We start from the raw sequence: 19986 nt of genomic DNA on the forward strand, positions 1-19986 counted from the left end.
CCATCTAATGGCCATATTCAGTGTTTTCTGTTTGAAATCAATTCTTGGTTTAATATCATTGGTTTCATTAACTTATGTCCTTTAAAGTGTGCTGTACTCATAAGTAGATGAGTCTGATCTCAGGTATTAGCATGAAGCCGTGCCTGACAGAGGAAACTAAGGGTGCCATACATAGAAGATTTCTGGACCAAGTTTGAACAGCGGTGACAAACTTTGACCATAATTTAACACAGTGATTTCCTATGAACATCAGCTCCATCTAGTGGCCATAATGTTTTTTTTTTTTTTTTTTCCTGAAATAACTCAATCAGGAAAAATTGTTAAATACCACATTATGGCCACTAGATGGAGCTGAAAATTATAGGAAATCACCCTGTTAGTTATAATACTGCCAAAATTCAGAACCATTGGGCGAATGTGTGCCACATGCAGTATGTCTAATGATTATTTTTAACAACCAGATATGTAAGTGTTTGTAAAATCTTCCTGCACAAAATGTACTCAGCCAATGAAAGGTAAGGACTTTATTTTTATTTTTCTCCTGCTATCAATGGCCAACACGGGACAACACTTCATCCATGTCTTTGGTGATCTCTGATCTCCTTATGAAGTGTTTTTTACATGATGAAGATCAGCCATGGAGTATATCTGAGGTGTTTATCAGGGTGTGCTTCTTTCCCACATGTCCACCAACATTCATATAGAAGACATTTCCCACACATTAAAGGCACTAATACACCTCCAGGGTTGTGTGGGACCCCTGATGTACAGAAGACAGGACTTCAGTGAGGAACAATTCCCTCACTCAGGACAGGAATACGGCTTCTCCCTCATGTGCAATCTCTGATGTTTGTAAAGACTGGACTTCACTGAAAAACATTTCCCACATTCAAGACAGGAAAACGGCTTCTCCCCTGTGTGAGATCTCTCATGTAAGTAAAGACTGGACTTAGCTGAAAAACTTTTCCCGCACTCATGACAGGAATAAGGCTTCTCCCCCGTGTGACACCTCTGATGTTTGTAAAGACTGGACTTCTCTGAAAAACATTTCCCACACTCAGGACAAGAATACGGCTTCTCCCCAGTGTGCAGTCTCTGATGTGTGTGAAGAGTGGACTTTAGTGAAAAACATTTCCCACACTCAAGACAGAAATGTGGCTTCTCCCCCGTGTGAGACCTCAGATGTGTGAAAAGATCGGCCTTCACTGAAAAACATTTGCCACACTCAGGACAGGAAAACGGCTTCTCACCCGTGTGAGACCTTTGGTGTCTGCTGAGAATGGATTTCTTTGTAAAACTTTTCCCGCACTCAGAACAAGAATAAGGCTTTTCCCCAGTGTGAGTCCATTGATGTGTGACAAGCTCTGCTTTTTTTATAAAACATTTCCCGCACGTAGAACAGGAATACGGCTTCTCCCCCGTGTGCAGTCGCTGATGAGTGTGAAGATTGGACTTATCTGAAAAACATTTACCGCACTCAGAACAGGAAAACGGCTTCTCACCCGTGTGACACCTCTGATGTATGGAAAGAGAGCACTTCTTTGTAAAACATTTCCCGCACTCAGTACAGGAAAACATCTTATTTGCTGGAAGGACGGCACCGTCCCTCACAGTCTGAGGTTGCTCAGGATAAGAGGAATACGATGGTCCGGCACCGTCCCTCACAGTCGGAGGTTCCTCAGGATAGGAGGAATACGATGGTCCGGCACCGTCCCTCACAGTCGGAGGTTCCTCAGGATAAGAGGAATACGATGGTTCGGCACTGTCCCTCACAGTCTGAGGTTCCTCAGGATAAGAGGAATACGATTGTTCGGCACCGTCCCTCACAGTCGGAGGTTCCTCAGGATAAGAGGAATACAATGGTTCGGCACTGTCCCTCACAGTCTGAGGTTCCTCAGGATAAGAGGAATACGATGGTCCATATACACTGTGTGGTGCCGGATGGACATTTGAGGTAGCCGGGTTTTCTCCTGGACTATACTGTGTGATGTCCTCATCTTCTACTTTACAGTCTGGAGACAAAGTGAGACAATCCTCTGAGGTTTTCCTCATCTCCCGTCCATCTACTAAAATAGAAATACAAAGATTATTACTAGACATCAGCAGATTGGTTCTTCTAACCAACCAAGATGAAGACTGGACTGATCCTGAAGACCACCATCATTGGGTTGACTCCTCCCTCATTATCACTTTCTGTTTAAGGTTCCAAAGTTGGAGAATGTTATCACATTATTATCAACATGTAAAAGTCTGTCCTCCAATCAAATCATCAGATATAAAATGTCCAGCTGGTAGGAAATGGGTGTAACAAAAGAGAGGGGAGAGAGAAGTGCAACCTTTGCGACACTGGTACTTTCTCTCAACAAGAATTAATTCTTGAGTTGGTATTGTTAGCTACAGGGCGAAATTATTTTTGGTTCAATGGCCAATATTATTTGCAGCAAAAAGGTGTGGCTATGGGGGCTAAATTTGCCCCTCACCTAGCCAACCTCTTTATGGCCAAATGGGAGGAGGATGTCGTCTATCCCACACAGAGGCCTGAGTTGGCCCTTTGGGTTTGTTACATAGACGACATCCTCCTCCTATGGAAAGGTGACCCTGAATCGTTGAGTTCATTTATGACATTTTTGAACTCTAATGATCGGGGCATACAACTTTCATACGAGTTCAGTGAGACCAATATTCATTTTTTGGATCTTGAAATCACTAAGGACAATGATCGTTTGGTCACGAGTACATATTTCAAGACCACAGATCGCAATTCCTACTTGCCAACAGATAGTTGCCATCATAGGCCGTGGCTTAAAGGTATACCTAAGAGTCAGTTTATCCTACTTAGGAGGAATTGCACATTGGATAAGGATTTTGTCAGACAATCCACTACCCTAAAAAATAGATTTATATCTAAAGGATATGATACTAGTGATCTTGATGCTACTATTGCTGAGGTGGCCCAAAGAGACAGGGCCCAATTATTAGCTACATCACAACCGATTACTAATTCTTCAAACTTTGCTAAATGGTCTCTTTTCGCAGAGTATTCGGTCCATCATAAGTTCATCAAACAAATCTTTGCAAAACATTGGGATGTTCTTAAAAATGATAGGGTCTTAGGTCCTATACTTCCCAATAAACCGTGAATCACTTTTAGGGGGGCACCTTCCCTTAGGTGTTCAGTAATCAGTGGCGGATGAAATGTTTACTGGAGACAAGTTGCAGAGGTCCCACACCGCTGCCTCCCATCTCCTGAGACTGCACTCAGTGACTTGGGTGTGAGACTATACAGACATATCCCTCCACCCGGCACAGCCAGCAAATAACAGAGCAAGTAACCCCGGGAGAAATGTTCTGTCAGAGATCTTGTTAGACCCGGGCATGGGGGCAGAAGACCCAAGGTACATACCCCAGGTGTCTAGGCTGAGCAACACATATGGTAAAAATCAACATTTTACTGTCAGCTGAACCCCAGAATCTTCATAAATCCAGTCTAGAGACATAAATTGTGTCTGCAGCACAGAGAAGGAAGATTATCCGAGAGAAATACAGGAATACAGGACGGGGACCACAGCTCAGGAAAGTGACCAGGGGATTACAGGCTGATATTACCCAGTCCCCGCCCTACTCTGGACCAATCAGTGAGCAGTATGGGTGGAGGAATGGATTTAGTGTTAACGACCCACCTGTGCTGATCTCTGTAGGAGTGTCCTCCTCTATAAATGTCCCCGTTATTCCATCCTCCTCCATAGACTGCTGATCATCCCTCACATACTTCTCTTCTTCTTCTGCTTTAACCTCAAATTCTATATCGATTGGATCTCCACTCTAAATCAAGAAAATGAGAGAAAATATCATCTGCAAAATATAAGCTTTAATATTGTAACATCACGCTAAAAAAATCCACACATTGCTTCCACAAGTCCATGTTCTAGAAGTTCTGTCCCACCAACCTTGTAACAATGAGGGATGGTGTGACCTTCCTGTGTGGAATCCCGGGAATACAGAGGACGGGGACATCTCTCTGGTGGGTTTCTGTAGCTGGATGACTTCCCCATGGTGTCCTGGTACAGATCTTTGTGTACTTCCTCCATCACCCCATCCTCATCATCCTCCTCTTTTATCTCTTCTTTAACAACAATATTATAATCCCCGAGGTTTCCACTCTGAATATATAATAAAATATTAGTTGTAACAAACATTCTTGTGTATAGATTAAAACTACCAATAATTGACAATCATCTACCTGATGATGGTGAGGGATGGTGTGACCTTCCTGTGTGGAATCCCGGGAATACAGAGGACAGGGACATCTCTCTGGTGGGATTCTGTAGCTGGAAGACTCCACCATGGTGTCCTGGTACAGATCTTTGTGCCCTTTAGGAAATTCTGACTCCTCCATCACCCCATCCTCATCATCCTCCTCTTTTATTTCTTCTTTAATCTTAACTCTCAGGTTTCCACTCTGAATATATAATAAAAATTACATCAATGGTAACAATGCAGATAATGTACAGATCCTAATGATACTATCAGTGATTGTTCCTCATCTACCTGATGATGGTGGGGGATGGTGTGACCTTCCTGTGTGGAATCCCGGGAATACAGAGGACGGGGACATCTCTCTGGTGGGTTCCCATTACTGGATCCATCTGTAGGAAACACACACACTGACTGAATGCATTGTTTCTATGTGTTTATCAGATGATGGGGGATCTAGGTGGAGCCTCCGTACTGCTCTCTCCTTTACAATAAAGTCTCCTCTTACCCGGTGATGTGAGGGGCGGCTGATTCTCCATCATGACGTCCTTGTAGAGATCCTTGTGTCCTTCTAAATACTCCCACTCCTCCATGGAGAAATAGACAGTGACATTCTGACACCTTATAGGAACCTGACACACACAATGATACAGTCACCATCCAGACACATCCCTTGGGTTGAACCTTCACAGACATCAGGAACAGTTATTATCCCTCAATATATCTACATAAAGCTTATAAAACACAAAAGTAATTATTATATTTTTATTATTATACAGGGTTTATATAGTGCCAAGAGTTTATATAGCACTTTACAATATAAAGGGGGAACATTACAATTACAATACAGTTCAATACAGAAGAATTAGGAGGGCCCATCTCATGGAGCTTACAATCTAAAGGGAGGGGAAGGGGGTAATAGCTGCAGGGGGTGATCTGATGGAGGTGATTCAAGTACAGTTCTTAGGTGGAGGTGAAGTAGCCTTCCCTGAATAAATCAGTTTTCAAGGATTGTCTAAAGGCGGACAGGGTAGGAACTGACTGGAAATACTGGGGCAGGGAGTTCCAGAGGAAAGGCTCTGGAGAAGTCTTGGAGGCAAGTGGTGGAGGAGGCAACACAGGAACTGGAGAGCAGGAGGTCTTGGGAGGAGCAGAGAGGATGATTTGGGTGGGGAGAAAGGTTGGGTATGTTTGGTTAGTATTTTGATTTTTATACGATGGGGTAGTGGAAGCCAGTGGAGGGATTGGCAGAGAGGGGTGGAGGACACTGAATGGAGACCATTGGAGGGATTGGCAGAGAGGGTGGAGGACACTGAATGGAGATCAGTGGAGGGTTTGGCAGAGAGGGGTGGAGGACACTGAATGGATGACCAGTGGAGGGATTGGCAGAGGGGGGGGGGACACTAAATGGAGACCAGTGAAGGGATTGGCAGAGAGGGGCAGCAGTCACGGATCGGTTAGTAAGGTGTATTATTCTAGAAGGAGCATTCAAAATAGACGGAAGGGGGAGGGGCCTGTGTAAAGGTCGACCAATGAGGAGGGAGTTGCAGTAGGTGAGGGATATGTATAGGGTACTATACTTTGGGATAGTGGAAGCCAGTGGAGGGATTGGAAGAGAGGGGTGGAGGACACTGAATGGAAGCCAGTAAAGGGATTGGCAGAGAGGGGCAGCAGTCATTGATTAGTTAGTAAGGTGTATTATTCTAGCAGAAGCATTCATAATAGACTGAAGGGGGAGGAGCCTGTGTGAAGGTCGGCCAATGAGGAAGGAATTGCAGTAGTTGAGGTGGGAAATAACCAAGGAGTGAATACGTTGTTTTGTGGTGTCGTTAGTCAGGAAGCGGCAAATTCTGGAAGCGTTGCAGACGTTGAGGAGGTAAGGTTTAGCCAGTGATTGGATGTGGGGGCTGGAGGGAAGGTAAGAGTCCTAGCACCCTGGCATATGTGGAGGTACCAATGGTTGTGCGGTTGATCTTAACGGTAAAGTCATGGGGAGGGGGGTCAGGGAGGAGGAAATATTACAAGCTCGGTTTTAGAAAGATTGAGATGGTGGAAGTGGTGTGACATCCATACTGATATGTCGCTCAGTAGTTTGTGATACGTGAGGAGTTAAACAGTGGTGATATATATGGGTGTCATTAGCATAGAGGTGGTATTGGAAGCCAGGGGAGGTTATCTATTGGCCCAGAGAAGAGGTATAGAGAGAGAATAGGAGGGGCCCAAGGATAGAGCCTTGAGGTACCACAACAGAAAGAGGAAGTAGCGGAAGAGGCGGTGTTGTAGGTGGCACTGAAAGTAAGCTGAGATAGGTATAAGGAGAACCAGAAAAGGCTAGAGTCACGGAGGCCAAGGGAGAGGAGTTTGTTGAGGAGGAGCGGGTGGTCAGCCGTGTCGAAGGCAGCAGAAAGGTCTAAGAGTACGAGTATGGAGTACTGGCCATTGGTTTTAGCAGTTAGCAGGTCGTTGGTGAGATTTATTAGGACAGTTTCAGCGGAATGTTGTGGACGGAAGCCGGACTGTAGGGGATCGAGAAGGTTGTTGTCAGTGAGGTAGCAACTCATACGGTTGTGGACAAGGAGTTCAAGATTATAAATCCTCCGATAAAAAAAACCCTATCACGTAACATCTTATAATCCGTTAGTATAGACAGATGAGGTGAGAAGGTGATTGGTGGGAAAGGTGACACATCTCCAAAACAAGGAGAATGTTCCGGCCCGTAAGTGGGGAAATTATATGCCCCTGAAGGGGTTAATCTAGGTTTCCACACTATATATGAGTGTATCATCATCTGCTGGAGATAAAAGACATCACAGTGACTATGGAGGAAGAGGACGGACATGACGGGGGGGGGGGGGGGGGGTTACTGGGCGTAAATAGATAATAAGATCTTATTACCTCCTCTGCTGCCACTTCCAGCGATGTCTCCTCTCTACTTCCTCCCGACTCACCTTTCACCCGGAACTTCCTGTATGTACCTGACATCACTTCCTGTCTTCCATAGAGACTTCCTGTCTGAGTAAAGATGAGACCCCCCACCTTCTGGAGTACAGAAGAACTGCAGCCCCGGGACACGTCTAATAGGGGTTAATTTAGGTCAAATATACTGTGCACTTTGCAAATGCAGATTAGTAAAGCTTGAGTTTGCAAAGAATATCCAATCACATTCAAGGAGAATGTAAAAAAAAAAACAGCATTTTTGCTTAGACATGATTGGATGATGGAAATTAGCAGAGCGTTCCCTCATTTACTAAGATCTGAAGCAACTTTACTTGCAAAGTGCACAGTCTATTAGCCTTTAGTAAATAAACTCCGCAGTGTGAGCCCGGCCTTGTGATGTGTGTATGTACTGTATGTAGGGCACACGGGTGACACTCTCTCCATGTTCCTCTCTTCGTTGGGTGCCAAGTGTGGGTCACATGAGAGGCCTACCACAGGGTGGGTTCTTCTGGGCACTTTCAACAGGGTCCCTCGCCTTACACATGGGGTAAGTCTACTGTGCCATGCTCATCAATGCCCTGGGGAAAAAAAGAAAAAAAGGGCGGGGAGAGAGGCCGCTTTCAGGGATACCTTAAGGTGGACCTCCAACTCTAGAGATGGCCGCACACCGTGTACACTTGCACAATAAATAGAGCCCAGCAGAAAGCCCACCAACCACAATAATTCCTTCCGTCCCCACTGGGGCAGCAGCTGCCTCACTAGCCAGAATTTCAACCTGCTTACACGTACTGTATATTCTTATAGATGGGGCATCTCCAGATGATGGGAGAGAAATATATTACTGCCTAGTCCAGCCTTTCTCAGCCAGGGTTCCTCCAAAGGGTTCTAGGGGTTCCATGAGCAATGAACAATTTATGTCTCTCAGTAACAACTGACATCAATGATCTGTAAGGGGGGCAGTCTTTCCACTGATGATGATGTAAGAATGATCTTCTCCCACTGACACAAGGGGATCCTTTTCCCATTAGTCACCAATGTAAAGGACCACTACGCTGACCATTGATATAAGGGGGTCCTTCTCCCATTGGTCACCAATGTTAGGGACCACTACACTGACTTAAGGGGGGGCTATCTCCCATTGGTCACCAATGTAATGGACACTACACTGACCACTTATATAGGAAGGTCCATCTACCACTGGTCACCAATGTAATGAACACTACACTGACCACTGATATACAGTAAGAGGGTCCATCTCCCACTGGTCACCAATGTAAAGGACCACTACATTGACCACTTACATAAGGGGTTCTTCTCATATTGGTCACCAATGCAAAGGACCACTACACTGACCACTGATATAAGGGGGTCCTTCTCCCATTGGTCACCAATGCAAAGGACCACTACACTGACCACTGATATAAGGGGGTCCTTCTCCCATTGGTCACCAATATAAGGGACCACTACACTGACCACTGATATAAGAGGATCCTTCTCCCATTGGTCACCAATGTAAGGGACCACTACACTAACCACTGATATAAGAGGATCCTTTTCCCATTGGTCACCAATTGATGAGACAACTACACTAGGCACTGTTATAAGGGGTCCTTCTCCTATTGGTCACCAATGTAAGGGACCACTGCACTGACATAAGGGGGTCCTTCTCGCAGTGGTCACCAATTTAAGGGACCATTACACGGGCCACTGTTATAAGAAAGACCTTCTCCCATTGGTCACCAAAGTAAGGGACCACTACAGTGACTACTAGGACTGATCTCAGGGTTTGAACTGAATCTTGGCTGTTCGGAGGTTTGGGGAAGATCCAATATTAGTGGAGTGTTTGTCCAAGATGAACCTTCAGATGTAGTGGGAAGTGATACTATTTTTAGTGGTATTACTACAGGTGTTATATCTGAGAGCTTCCAGCATCCTAACAACCAGTAACAAATCCTGGTCTCGCCCATTCAGCTGTCAACTTGGCATTTTTGGCGGACAGGTGAATGTTATCAAAAGGGAGCAGGGAAGGTGTATAAAAAAAAAAGTAATGGTGTGCCCCCAAAATTCATACCAGACCCTCATCTGACCACACAGCCTGGCTTGCAAGGTAAAGGGAGGATAAGCATTCCCCCCCACTACCTGAACTATAGCAGGCCATATGTCCTCAACATGTATGGGTACCTTTGCCAAGTCCATTCCCTCCAGGTTGGAAAGTTAAACAAGTCCAATGTATGAGCTCGTATCAGGGAACATGAGGGATCTGTACAACATATGACATCAGGAAACGTATATCTGTCTGCAGAACACAGGGGAGATATTGGAACTCTGGAAAAATTGAAAAGGAGAACGTACATCCAATGCGTGAGATTGGTCAGAGACTAATTGGTATCATTGTGTGCCTTGCCAGACTAGGTCTTGGTTACAGAGTGAAGGGTGATGCTGCTCATACTATATGTAACCCTCATCTACGTCATGGATATTTTCTTCAGCTTCTTAGAAAATATCATAGAAATCTTCACAATCCTATAGAAGAGGTTGGGAGTCCTGAGTAGTCATAGCAAGGCCCAGCACCCCAATAGTAGAGAAAGAGGTGGTCTGGTGACAGGGAGAAGAAGACTCTGTTCAATCTCTGGATCTCCATCATTGGAACCATGGTGAGACAACAAATACAGCGGGATGGTGGAGGAGCTGTTGGTGTCAATGTGGAAATGAACAGGACACGGGGTGATGACACTGAAAGAAAAATAAGGCTTAATTCTACGATATGTCAAGAAGAGAAGGATACGGGAGAGACTTTCCTAACTAATTAAGATCAGTAGAAGACCCGGAGAAAGCCTGTTCTGTTGTCTGAAAGAGCAGATGGAACATTTCTCCTTGTGTGTTCTCCTTGTGTGTTTCGGTCAATCTCTGGATGTCCATCATTGGAACCATGGTGAAGCCACAAATACAGCGGGATGGTGGAGGAGCTGTTGGTGTCAGTGTGGAAATGGACAGAACACGGGATGAGGACACTGAAAGAACAATACGGCTTCATTCTACGATATATCAAGAAGAGAACGGTACGGGAGAGACTTTCCTAACTAAGATCAGAAGACCCGGAGAAAGCCTGTTCTGCTGTCTGAAAGAGCATATGGAACACTTCTCCTTGTGTGTTCCGGTCAATCTCTGGATCTCCATCATTGGAACCATGGTGAGGCCACAAATACAGCGGGATGGTGGAGGAGCTGTTGATGTCAGTGTAAAAATGGACAGAACACGGGATGATGACACTGAAAGAACAATACGGCTTCATTCTAGGATATGCCAAGAAGAGAACGATACAGGAGAGAGTTTCCTCACTAATTAAGATCAGTAGAAGACCCAGAGAAAGCCTGTTCTGAGTTCTGAAAGAGTAGATGGAACACTTCTCCTTGTGTGTTATTATCATTAATGATCTGTAAAGCCTTTTGAAGCATCTCCTACGAGCAATTCTAGGATTTCGAAATTTTGTAGTCATTGCACCGACACACACAAATGTTTTTTTCTTCTCCATTTAATACATTTTTATTATAATTTTACAAGATTGCAGTCATAAAATCCAGAAACAGTAAAGATAGACATCCAACTGGTCAGGAAAATGACTTGTCTGAAATGTGGGGACAGAATAATTCTAATGATACTTAGCGCCATCTAAAGGCCAAATACTGTTATTTTCTGTTCTAACTAAATCATTTAATTATCCGATGTTCTTCGATGTGTCCCGTACTCACAACACAAATATTTATAGGAAACCATGTCTGATGAAGGAATCTACGGGGTCTATTACAACAAAACTTGTTGGACCAATGTGAGAAGCATTTACCTAGGAGTGAACCATTTAATTATTACGGTGATTTCCTATGATCATCAGCTTCATCTACTGGCTATAAGACAGAAATAGTGCCATGCGGCCACTCGATGGAGCTCCATCTAGTGGCTACAAGACAGAAATAGTGCCATGCGGCCACTCGATGGAGCTCCATCCAGTGGCTATAAGACAGAAATCGTGCCATGCGGCCACTCGATGGAGCTCCATCTAGTGGCTATAAGTCAGAAATAGTGCCATACGGCCACTCGATGGAGCTCCATCTAGTGGCTATAAGACAGAAATAGTGCCATGCGGCCACTCAATGGAGCTCCATCTAGTGGCTACAAGACATAAATAGTGCCATGCGGCCACTCGATGAAGCTCCATCTAGTGGCTATAAGACAGAAATAGTGCCATGCAGCCACTCTATGGAGCTCCATCTAGTGGCTACAAGACAGAAATAGTGCCATGTGGCCACCAGATGGATCTCCATTTAGTGCCTATAAGACAGAAATAGTGCCACACGGCCGCTCGATGGAGCTCCATCTAGTGGCTATAAGACAGAAATAGTGCCATGCGGCCACTCGATGGAGCTGTTGATCAAAGGAAATCATTGTATCCAAATCAGTTTCCAAAATTCGTCACACTTGGGCGATAGCTGGTCATATTGGTTCAACAAATGTTCAAAAAACTGCTTACACCACAAAATTTACAATAGGTAATGAGTCTAGTCTAGTTTCTTACATGATGAAGATCAGCCATAGAGTATATCTGAGGTGTATATCAGGGTGTGCTTCTTCCCCACATGTCCACCAACATTCATATAGAAGACATTTCCCGCACTCAAGCAACTAATACACCTCAAGGGTTGTGTGGAACCCCTGATGTACAGGAAGACAGAACTTCACTGAAAAACCTTTCCCGCACTCAGGACAGGAGAGCGAGTTACTTCTCCTCAGTGTGCAATTTCTGATGTCTGTAAAAAGTTGATGCCTGTGAAAAACATTTGCCGCACTCAGAACAGGAATACGGCTTCTCCCATGTGTGAGACCTCTGATGAGTGTGAAGACTGGACTTATCTGAAAAACATTTCCCGCACTCAGCACAGGAATACAGCTTCTCCTCCGTGTGCAATCTCTGATGAGCAACAAGTTCTGATTTTTTTACAAAACATTTCCCACACTCAGAACAGGTATACGTCTTCTCTCCTTCGTGCAATCGCTTATGCTTGTCACGACTGGACTTCTGCGAAAAATATCTTCCGCACTCAGCACACGAATACAGCTTCTCCCCCGTGTGGCACCTTTGGTGTCTGTTGAGATTGGATTTCTCGGAAAAACATTTCCCGCACTCAGAACAAGAATACGGTTTTTCCCCCGTGTGGGACCTCTGATGTGTGACAAGTTCTGACTTTTGTACAAAACATTTCCCGCAATCATGGCAGATAAACGGCTTCTCACCCGTGTGCAATCTCTGATGTTTATAAAGATTGCACTTAAAGGAAAAACATTTCCCGCACTCAGGACAGGAATACGGCTTCTCCCCCGTGTGAGATGTGCGGTGTATGGAGAGATAGGACTTCTTTGAAAAACATTTCCGGCACTCAGGGCAGGAATACGGCTTCTCCCCCGTGTGACATCGTTCATGCTCATTAAGAGCGTATTTAAAACGGAAACCCTTCCCGCACACAGAACAGGAAAACCTCTTATCTGATGGAAGGACGGCACTGTCCCTCACAGTCTGAGGTTTCTTGGGGTAAGAGGAATACGATGGTTTGGCACTGTCCCTCACAGTCTGAGATTTCTTGGGGTAAGAGGAATACGATGGTCTGGCACTGTCCCTCACAGTCTGAGATTTCTTGGGGTAAGAGGAATACGATGGTCCATCTACACTGTGTGGTGCCGGATGGACATTTGAGGTAGCCGGGTTTTCTCCTGGACTATACTGTGTGATGTCCTCATCTTCTACTTTACAGTCTGGAGACAAAGTGAGACAATCCTCTGAGGTTTTCCTCATCTCTCGTCCATCTACTAAAATAGAAATACAAAGATTATTACTAGACATCAGCAGATTGGTTCCCCTAATTTAGGACTCCGCCCACATCAGGCAGCTTTGTCTCTGAGGATCTTACAATTCCCCCCTCAGGGTAACTAGTAAATGGGTCCTCTGATCTCCTATCAGTTCATTTCTTTATTCATGGACCTTAGAGAGTGAGGAAACAACGAGAACTGTCTTTTCTAGGAGTGACAGTGATGAGGGGATTATAGGACAAGTGGCCTTTAGGGGCATTTGCCCTGGGCCGTGGCTGTATGTGCAGGTGTTCTATCAGGTTGAGGTCAGGTCTCTGTGCAGGCCAATCAAGTTCCTCCACCCAAAACTCGCTCATCCATGTCTTTATGGACCTTGCTTTGTGCACTGGTGGGCAGTCATATTGTTCCCATAAAGTTGGGAGCATGAAATGGTCCAAAATGTCTTGGTATGCTGACACCTTAAGAGTTCCCTTCACTGGAACTAAGGTGCCAACCCCAACCCCTGAAAAACAACCCCACACCATAATCCCCCTCCACCAAATGATTTGGACCAGTGCACAAAGCAAGGTCGATAAAAACATGGATGAGCGAGTTTGGGGTGGAGGATCTGATCTCAACCCGATAGAACACCTTTAAGATGAATTAGAGTGCAGACTGCGAGCCAGGACTAGGAAAGGAGGTGCCTGGAGACCATGGACTAGGAAAGGAGGTGCCTGGAGACCACGGACTAGGAAAGGAGGTGCCTGGAGACCATGGACTAGGAAGGAGGTGCCTGGAGACCACAGACTAGGAAAGGAGGTGCCTGGAGGCCACAGAATAGAAGAGGATTTGCATGGATTCAGGGAAAAAGAGCCTGGACCTAAAGCCTGGACTGAGGGAGAGCATGTCTGGTCCCTGGAGGGTGATCCTTGAGTCGGTAAAGACACAACATATGAGGACATTTATCGATTATTACAAGTAATGTCAAACAGGAGCAGACAGATGGGCTGTGTGAAGATATATTTCTGACACCTCTGCTTTCCTGCTATCTGACCAACATAATATTTAGGTCTTGTGTGAGGACCGTGAATACCCACACTGGGAGGCCCAGGTTTTGCCAACGCCCACAATTTGGTGTAGTGCACACCCCTATATTTCCTCCTTTTTCTTTCTTTTTTTTTGGGGGGGGGGGGGAGTAGCTTTTTTTGAAGGCTTATATGCAAGTAACTGTCATACAATGGTTATGGGGGTCCGGTTACTGTCCTGGGGGGACATGTATCAATTAAAAGAAAGTTTGTAAAAAACATTTTTAAATAAGCAGTGATTTAATGATGCTTAAAGTGAAACCCTAAAAAATGAGAAACAATAAAAATGAATTTAAATATAGTGCCTGGGGGATCCCCTTAGTCTGCCTGTAAAGTGGCGCATCTGTACTGTGTATAGAGCCTGCTGCATCTGTACAGTGTATAGAGCCTGCTGCATCTGTACCGTGTATAGAGCCTGCTGCATCTGTACCGTGTATAGAGCCTGCTGCATCTGTACCGTGTATAGAACCTGCTGCATCTGTACCGTGTATAGAACCTGCTGCATCTGTACCGTGTATAGAACCTGCTGCATCTGTACCGTGTATAGAGCCTGCTGCATCTGTACCGTGTATAGAGCCTGCTGCATCTGTACCGTGTATAGAGCCTGCTGCATCTGCGCCTTATATAGAACCTGCTGCATCTGCACCTTGTATAGAACTTGCTGCATCTGTAACGTGTATAGAGCCTGCTGTATCTGTACCGTGTATAGAACCTGCTGCATCTGTACCGTGTATAGAGCCTGCTGTATCTGCGCCTTATATAGAACCTGCTGCATCTGCACCGTGTATAGAACCTGCTGCATCTGTACCGTGTATAGAACCTGCTGCATCTGTACTGTGTATAGAACCTGCTGCATCTGTACCGTGTATAGAACCTGCTGCATCTGTACTGTGTATAGAACCTGCTGCATCTGTACCGTGTATAAAACCTGTTGCATCTGTACCGTGTATAGAGCCTGCTGTATCTGCGCCTTATATAGAACCTGCTGCATCTGTACAGTGTATAGAACCTGCTGCATCTGTACAGTGTATAGAACCTGCTGCATCTGTACAGTGTATAGAACCTGCTGCATCTGTACCGTGTATAGAACCTGCTGCATCTGTACCGTGTATAAAACCTGTTGTATCTGTACCATTTATAGAGCCTGCTGCATCTGTACCATGTATAGAACCTGCTGCAGCAAATCTGACATTTAATTAAAAAAAAGATGACATCTTCCTGCAAGCTTTCTTTCTTTTGTAAACAACGGCTTGGGAAGCCAGTCTGTATGATGAGGCCACAATGTAGTGCACTGGGAACAAGATTAGAGTTTTTTGTATAAATTATGGCGTCTCACAGACTTTGGATAGAAGTGCGGGAAAATTGGTCTTTGGGTGTCGGTGGTGCCTTCACACCGTAACCCTATAGAGGTAATCTTAACAAAAAGCAAGAATTGGCCATGCTGTCAAAAATTGAAATAATATGCACCTGTCAAACAGGTGCGGAAAAATTGGTCCTTGGGTGTTAGAATTGTGCCCATGAAACCTACACCAAAAAATGTGTTCCTGAAGAAATCGATGCGCACAAAGCTAAGCAGCCTAGACAGTCTTGCAGAGATTCCAGATCCAGAAAGCACCTAATCAGTGACATCGGCACCAGAGGCTTGATAGCTGCCGCTAATCAAAGACTGATTCATTTTGATAAATGTCAGCCAGTCCACGGAGTCTGTGGACAGGCACACTCTCTTATCTGTAACAAAACCTCCGGCAGAACTGAATGCCCGTTCGGAAAGCACGCTGGAAGCAGGGCAGCCCAGCAGCTCAATTGCAAACTGGGCAAGTTCTGGCCTGTGGTCTTTCCACATAACCCAGTGGATCTTCAACTGGAAATCTCTCCACGTCTGTTTTCGTCCCTCAGATAATCTTCCACCATATGATGCAGATGCTGCCAATGTGATGTAGAAGCTGACAGCCCTGGGTGCCGAGGACTAAACAAAAATTTGAAAATGACTCACTTTGGCGGCTCCCTTTTCCACTACTCCACCAGAGTGTAACCTACCAGAATTGGGAAAGGCATTACATAAACTCCTCTTGAAGGTGTCCTCAAAAGATTTCCTCTTCTGCTGGAACACAACAGGGATTGTGTCACTGATGCATGCATTGTCACCCCATCCTTGTCGCCTCCACAAATGGTGACAGAACAGTGCATGCATCCTTTATCAGCAGCCATTGGCGTGGGGGGGGAAAAGCCAAGCTCCCTGAGCCTGTCCTTGTGCCATACTCACACAGGTACTTGTTGACGGCCCTCTGCTGCATGTACAGCCGTTGCAGTATTGCCAAAGTTGAGTTCCTGCTGGTGGTCATGTCACAAATCAGGTGGTGGTTTACAGGCAGGTGGGATTCCTGCTGAATTTCAGTACTGGCTGTGTATTACCGCCTGAAATGGCTACAGAAAATCTTGATCTGGGTACTTGTTTAGGAAAACCACCAAATTGAGGACATGTACCAGTCATGTCAACACTCTCTGTCTAGGGGCAGACAGGAGATGTGTGCCATTATCGCACACCACCATTCCTGGCTCCAGCTGGCTTGGTGTGAACCATCTCTGGGCTGTCCCCTGCAGAACTGCAAGAATCTCTGTTCCAGTGTGGCTTCTGTCCTCTAGACAGACCAGCTGAAGCAGTGCATGGCACCTTTTAGCCTGACTCATTGAATAACCCCTTGATTGCTTAGGGGGTACTTGTGGTTCACAGGACATTCCAGGTCCTTAAACTATCAGCAGGACTGGTATCTGCTCCTTTGTGCAAGGAGGAACAGGATGAGCACTGCCAGAACCCTACAAAATGACCTCCAGCAGGCCACTGGTGTGAATGACCATACAATCAGAAACAGACTTCATGAGGGTGGCCTGAGGGCCCGACGTCCTCTAGTAGGCCCTGTGCTCCCTGTCCGACACTGTGGAGCTCGATTGGCATTTGCCATTGAACACCAGAATTGGCAGGTCCACCACTGGCACCCTGTGCTTTTCACAGATGAGAGAAGGTTCACCCTGAGCACATGTGACAGACGTAAAAAGGTCTGGAGAAGTCGTGGAGAACGTTATGCTGCCTGTAACATCGTTCAGCATGACCGGTTTGGTGGTGGGTCAGTGATGGTCTGGGGAGGCGTATCCATGGAGGGATGCACAGACCTCTACAGGCTAGACAATGGCACCCTGACTCCCATTAGGTATTGGAATAAAATCCTTGGACCCATTGTCAGACGCCCCTACGCTGGTGCAGTGGGTCCTGGGTTCCTCCTGGTGCACGAAAATGCCCGGCCTCATGAAGCGAGAGTATGCAGCCAATTCCTGGAGGATGAAGGAATGGATACCATGAAATGGCCCCCACGCTCGCCTGACCTAAACCCAATAGAACACCTCTGGGACATTATGTTTCGGTCTATCCAATGCCACCAGGATGCACCTCAGTCTGTTCAGGAGCTCAGTGATGTCCTGGTCCAGATCTGAGAGGAAATACCGCAGGAGACCATCTGTTATCTCATTAGGAGCATGCCCTGACATTGTCAGTCATGTATGCAAGCACGTGGGGGCCATACACACTACTGAGGACCATTCTGAGGTCCAGCAATGACATTTCACCAAAATGGACTAGCCCTACTGCATCATTTTTTCACTTTGATTTTCCGGGTGTCTTTGAATTCAGCCCTCTGTAGGGTGATAATTTTCATTTCCATCAAACACATTGACTTCCTAACACATTACCCAGTCCATACCAGTATAGATTCTAACACATTAACCACTCCATACCAGTATAGATCCCAACACATTACCCAGTCTATACCAGTATAGATCCTGACACATTACCCAGTCCATACCAGTATAGATCCTAACACATTACCCAGTCCATACCAGTATAGATCCTAACATTACCCAGTCCATACCAGTACAGATATCTAGCATGAGATGTTTCCCCATTCAGATCTGCTGTGTTTTCAAAGAATTTCTTTGTTTTAAGCAGTGTATTTCGTCCCTGACCATGCATGCTGGAACACGTGTCAGCAGTAATGTGGACCTTTCGGCTGACTGCCTTGCCCAATGATGACACAACATTGCCTTCCATGTGATGGTACAGAGCTCTAATTGTCTTATGTGCAAAGAAATAGTGACCTGCCATTGTGGTACAGCACATTCTGCAAATTTACGGAAGAGGGCAGAATCCACCAGATGGAAAGGCAGAAGTTGTAAAGCGAGCAATTTTGACAAGCTTGAATTTAGATGCTGGGCATGTAGGTGGCAGTGACTTTTTTTTTTTTTCGCTGCAGCAGACAGGGAAGAGAAACTTGCCAGCTATAGTCTACAGCTGGTGGTGTCTCATTGGTAGACATGCTGCAAAGACCTGTGACACCCTTCTCTATACCATCATCCCTGTCAATGGTGGCTGCTGAGAGGTCATGAGGTTTAGTGGTGGAGAACCGGAAAAGTGAGGAGGAGCAGAATTGTGCCCTTTTGTGTGGCTTTCAGATGCTCTTGTCAACAGGCTGAGTTGTGGGAGGTTAAATGCCTTGTCAAGCATGTGGTACCCAAATAGCTGGTGTTTTTGCCACGCTTGATCTGCATGAGGCAAAGTTTGCAAATTGCAACAGTGCGATCGGCTGCACATGTGCTAAAAAGGTCCGTAGGCTGTGCTGTGGGAAGAGTGCCAGGAGATAACAGCTCCACAATGTGATGGAATAGGGTGGCTGCTCTCTACTCTTCCGTGCTGGCTGCCTCATTGGGGTTGTGCCTCACCCTAACTTTCTTCCTTTGCTCTATCCGGCACCCAAGTCATGTCAGTGACATCATTATCATCATCCTGTCCATCCTCATTATCACTGAAGACAACTTGGCAATACCCTGCAGCTGGGTAAACATGACTGCCAATTTGTGTAGCAGTGTCCTCCCCTGTCATGTTCCTACCTTCCTCAACCTCAGAACCAACATCTGAATCTAGTAATGGCTGTGCATCATCAAGGAGCAAGTGGCTGACGCTGTGTTCAAATAACTCAGCTGACTCCCCCATGCCTGATGCTGGGGCTATGGCAGGAGAAGCTGTGGACAAGGAGGCAGAATAAGCAACTCTGGCAGCTGCAGTGGACTGCGCACTAGTCTCTGCTTGGGTGACAGAGGAGGAGGATGGTTTAGTAAGGCTGTACACCACCTCCTCTGCATACTGTGGGTGGATGGCATGGGCAACATCACTAAACAGAGGAAATTATGCCCCCTCATAGTGCCATGGGAACGTCAGCTTCTCCTTGCTGGTCTCCCAGACATGATGCAGAAGGGATGGATGCAGTTTAATCAATGGAAAGTGGTGTTTGGTGCACCTTAACTCACCACAGACACACTACAATATACTGCAGTAAAGCTGCACTGACAAACTGCAATATACTGCAGTAAAACTGCACTGACGCACTGCAATATACTGCGTTAAACATGTACCAACGCACTGCAATATACTGCGTTAAACATGTACCAACGCACTGCAATATACTGCGTTAAACATGTACCAACACACTGCAATATACTGCGTTAAACATGTACCAACGCACTGAAATATACTGCGGTAAGCGTGCCCTGAAAAATTAAAATGACACTATAGTAAAAATGAATAGTCGCACTACACTCACGCTGCACTATCACTAGATTCACATTAAACTGACACTTTACACTCCTAATAACAATGAACAGAGCCCTGCTCTTATCTCTCTACACTCCAATATCGCACTGCAAATGACCGCTATGGGGAGAATATTTTTTATAGCGTAGGGTGGGTCTAAGAGCAATGAGCCATGATTGGACACTGTCATGTGCCCTGATTGGGGCTTCCAATGCACAGTGCGGCGAATTGTGTTCATTC

At 45.7% G+C, this 19986-nt stretch overlaps 4 protein-coding genes across 4 annotated transcripts in view; all 4 read right to left on the minus strand.

The window, feature by feature from the left end:
* The window catches only part of LOC309564465 (uncharacterized protein), a gene marked incomplete at both ends in the record, with an annotated part of 1172539 nt that overhangs the window by 560404 nt on the left and 592149 nt on the right, over positions 1 to 19986 (minus strand).
* Positions 1 to 19986, minus strand: part of LOC309562957 (uncharacterized protein) — a gene marked incomplete at its 5' end in the record, with an annotated part of 162605 nt that overhangs the window by 51172 nt on the left and 91447 nt on the right. The gene's annotated exons all lie outside the window — the stretch shown is intronic.
* On the minus strand, positions 802 to 10122 carry LOC309564093 (uncharacterized protein; the record flags this gene model as incomplete). Its single annotated transcript, XM_082268721.1, has 3 exons — positions 802 to 1776; positions 9795 to 9924; positions 9995 to 10122. The coding sequence occupies 3 exons, from the start codon at positions 10120 to 10122 to the stop codon at positions 802 to 804; spliced, it is 1233 nt and encodes a 410-aa protein (XP_082124847.1).
* The window catches only part of LOC309564094 (uncharacterized protein), a gene marked incomplete at its 3' end in the record, with an annotated part of 66289 nt that continues 58265 nt past the window's right edge, over positions 11963 to 19986 (minus strand). Inside the window, exon 3 of the mRNA XM_082268722.1 lies at positions 11963 to 12423. Coding sequence (XP_082124848.1) covers positions 11963 to 12423 — 461 coding nt within the window. The remainder of the gene's footprint in view (positions 12424 to 19986) is intronic.

This window comes from Pelophylax lessonae, assembly GCF_965119305.1.
Source record: "Pelophylax lessonae genome assembly, chromosome: 9".
NCBI classification, from domain to species: Eukaryota; Metazoa; Chordata; class Amphibia; order Anura; family Ranidae; genus Pelophylax; species Pelophylax lessonae.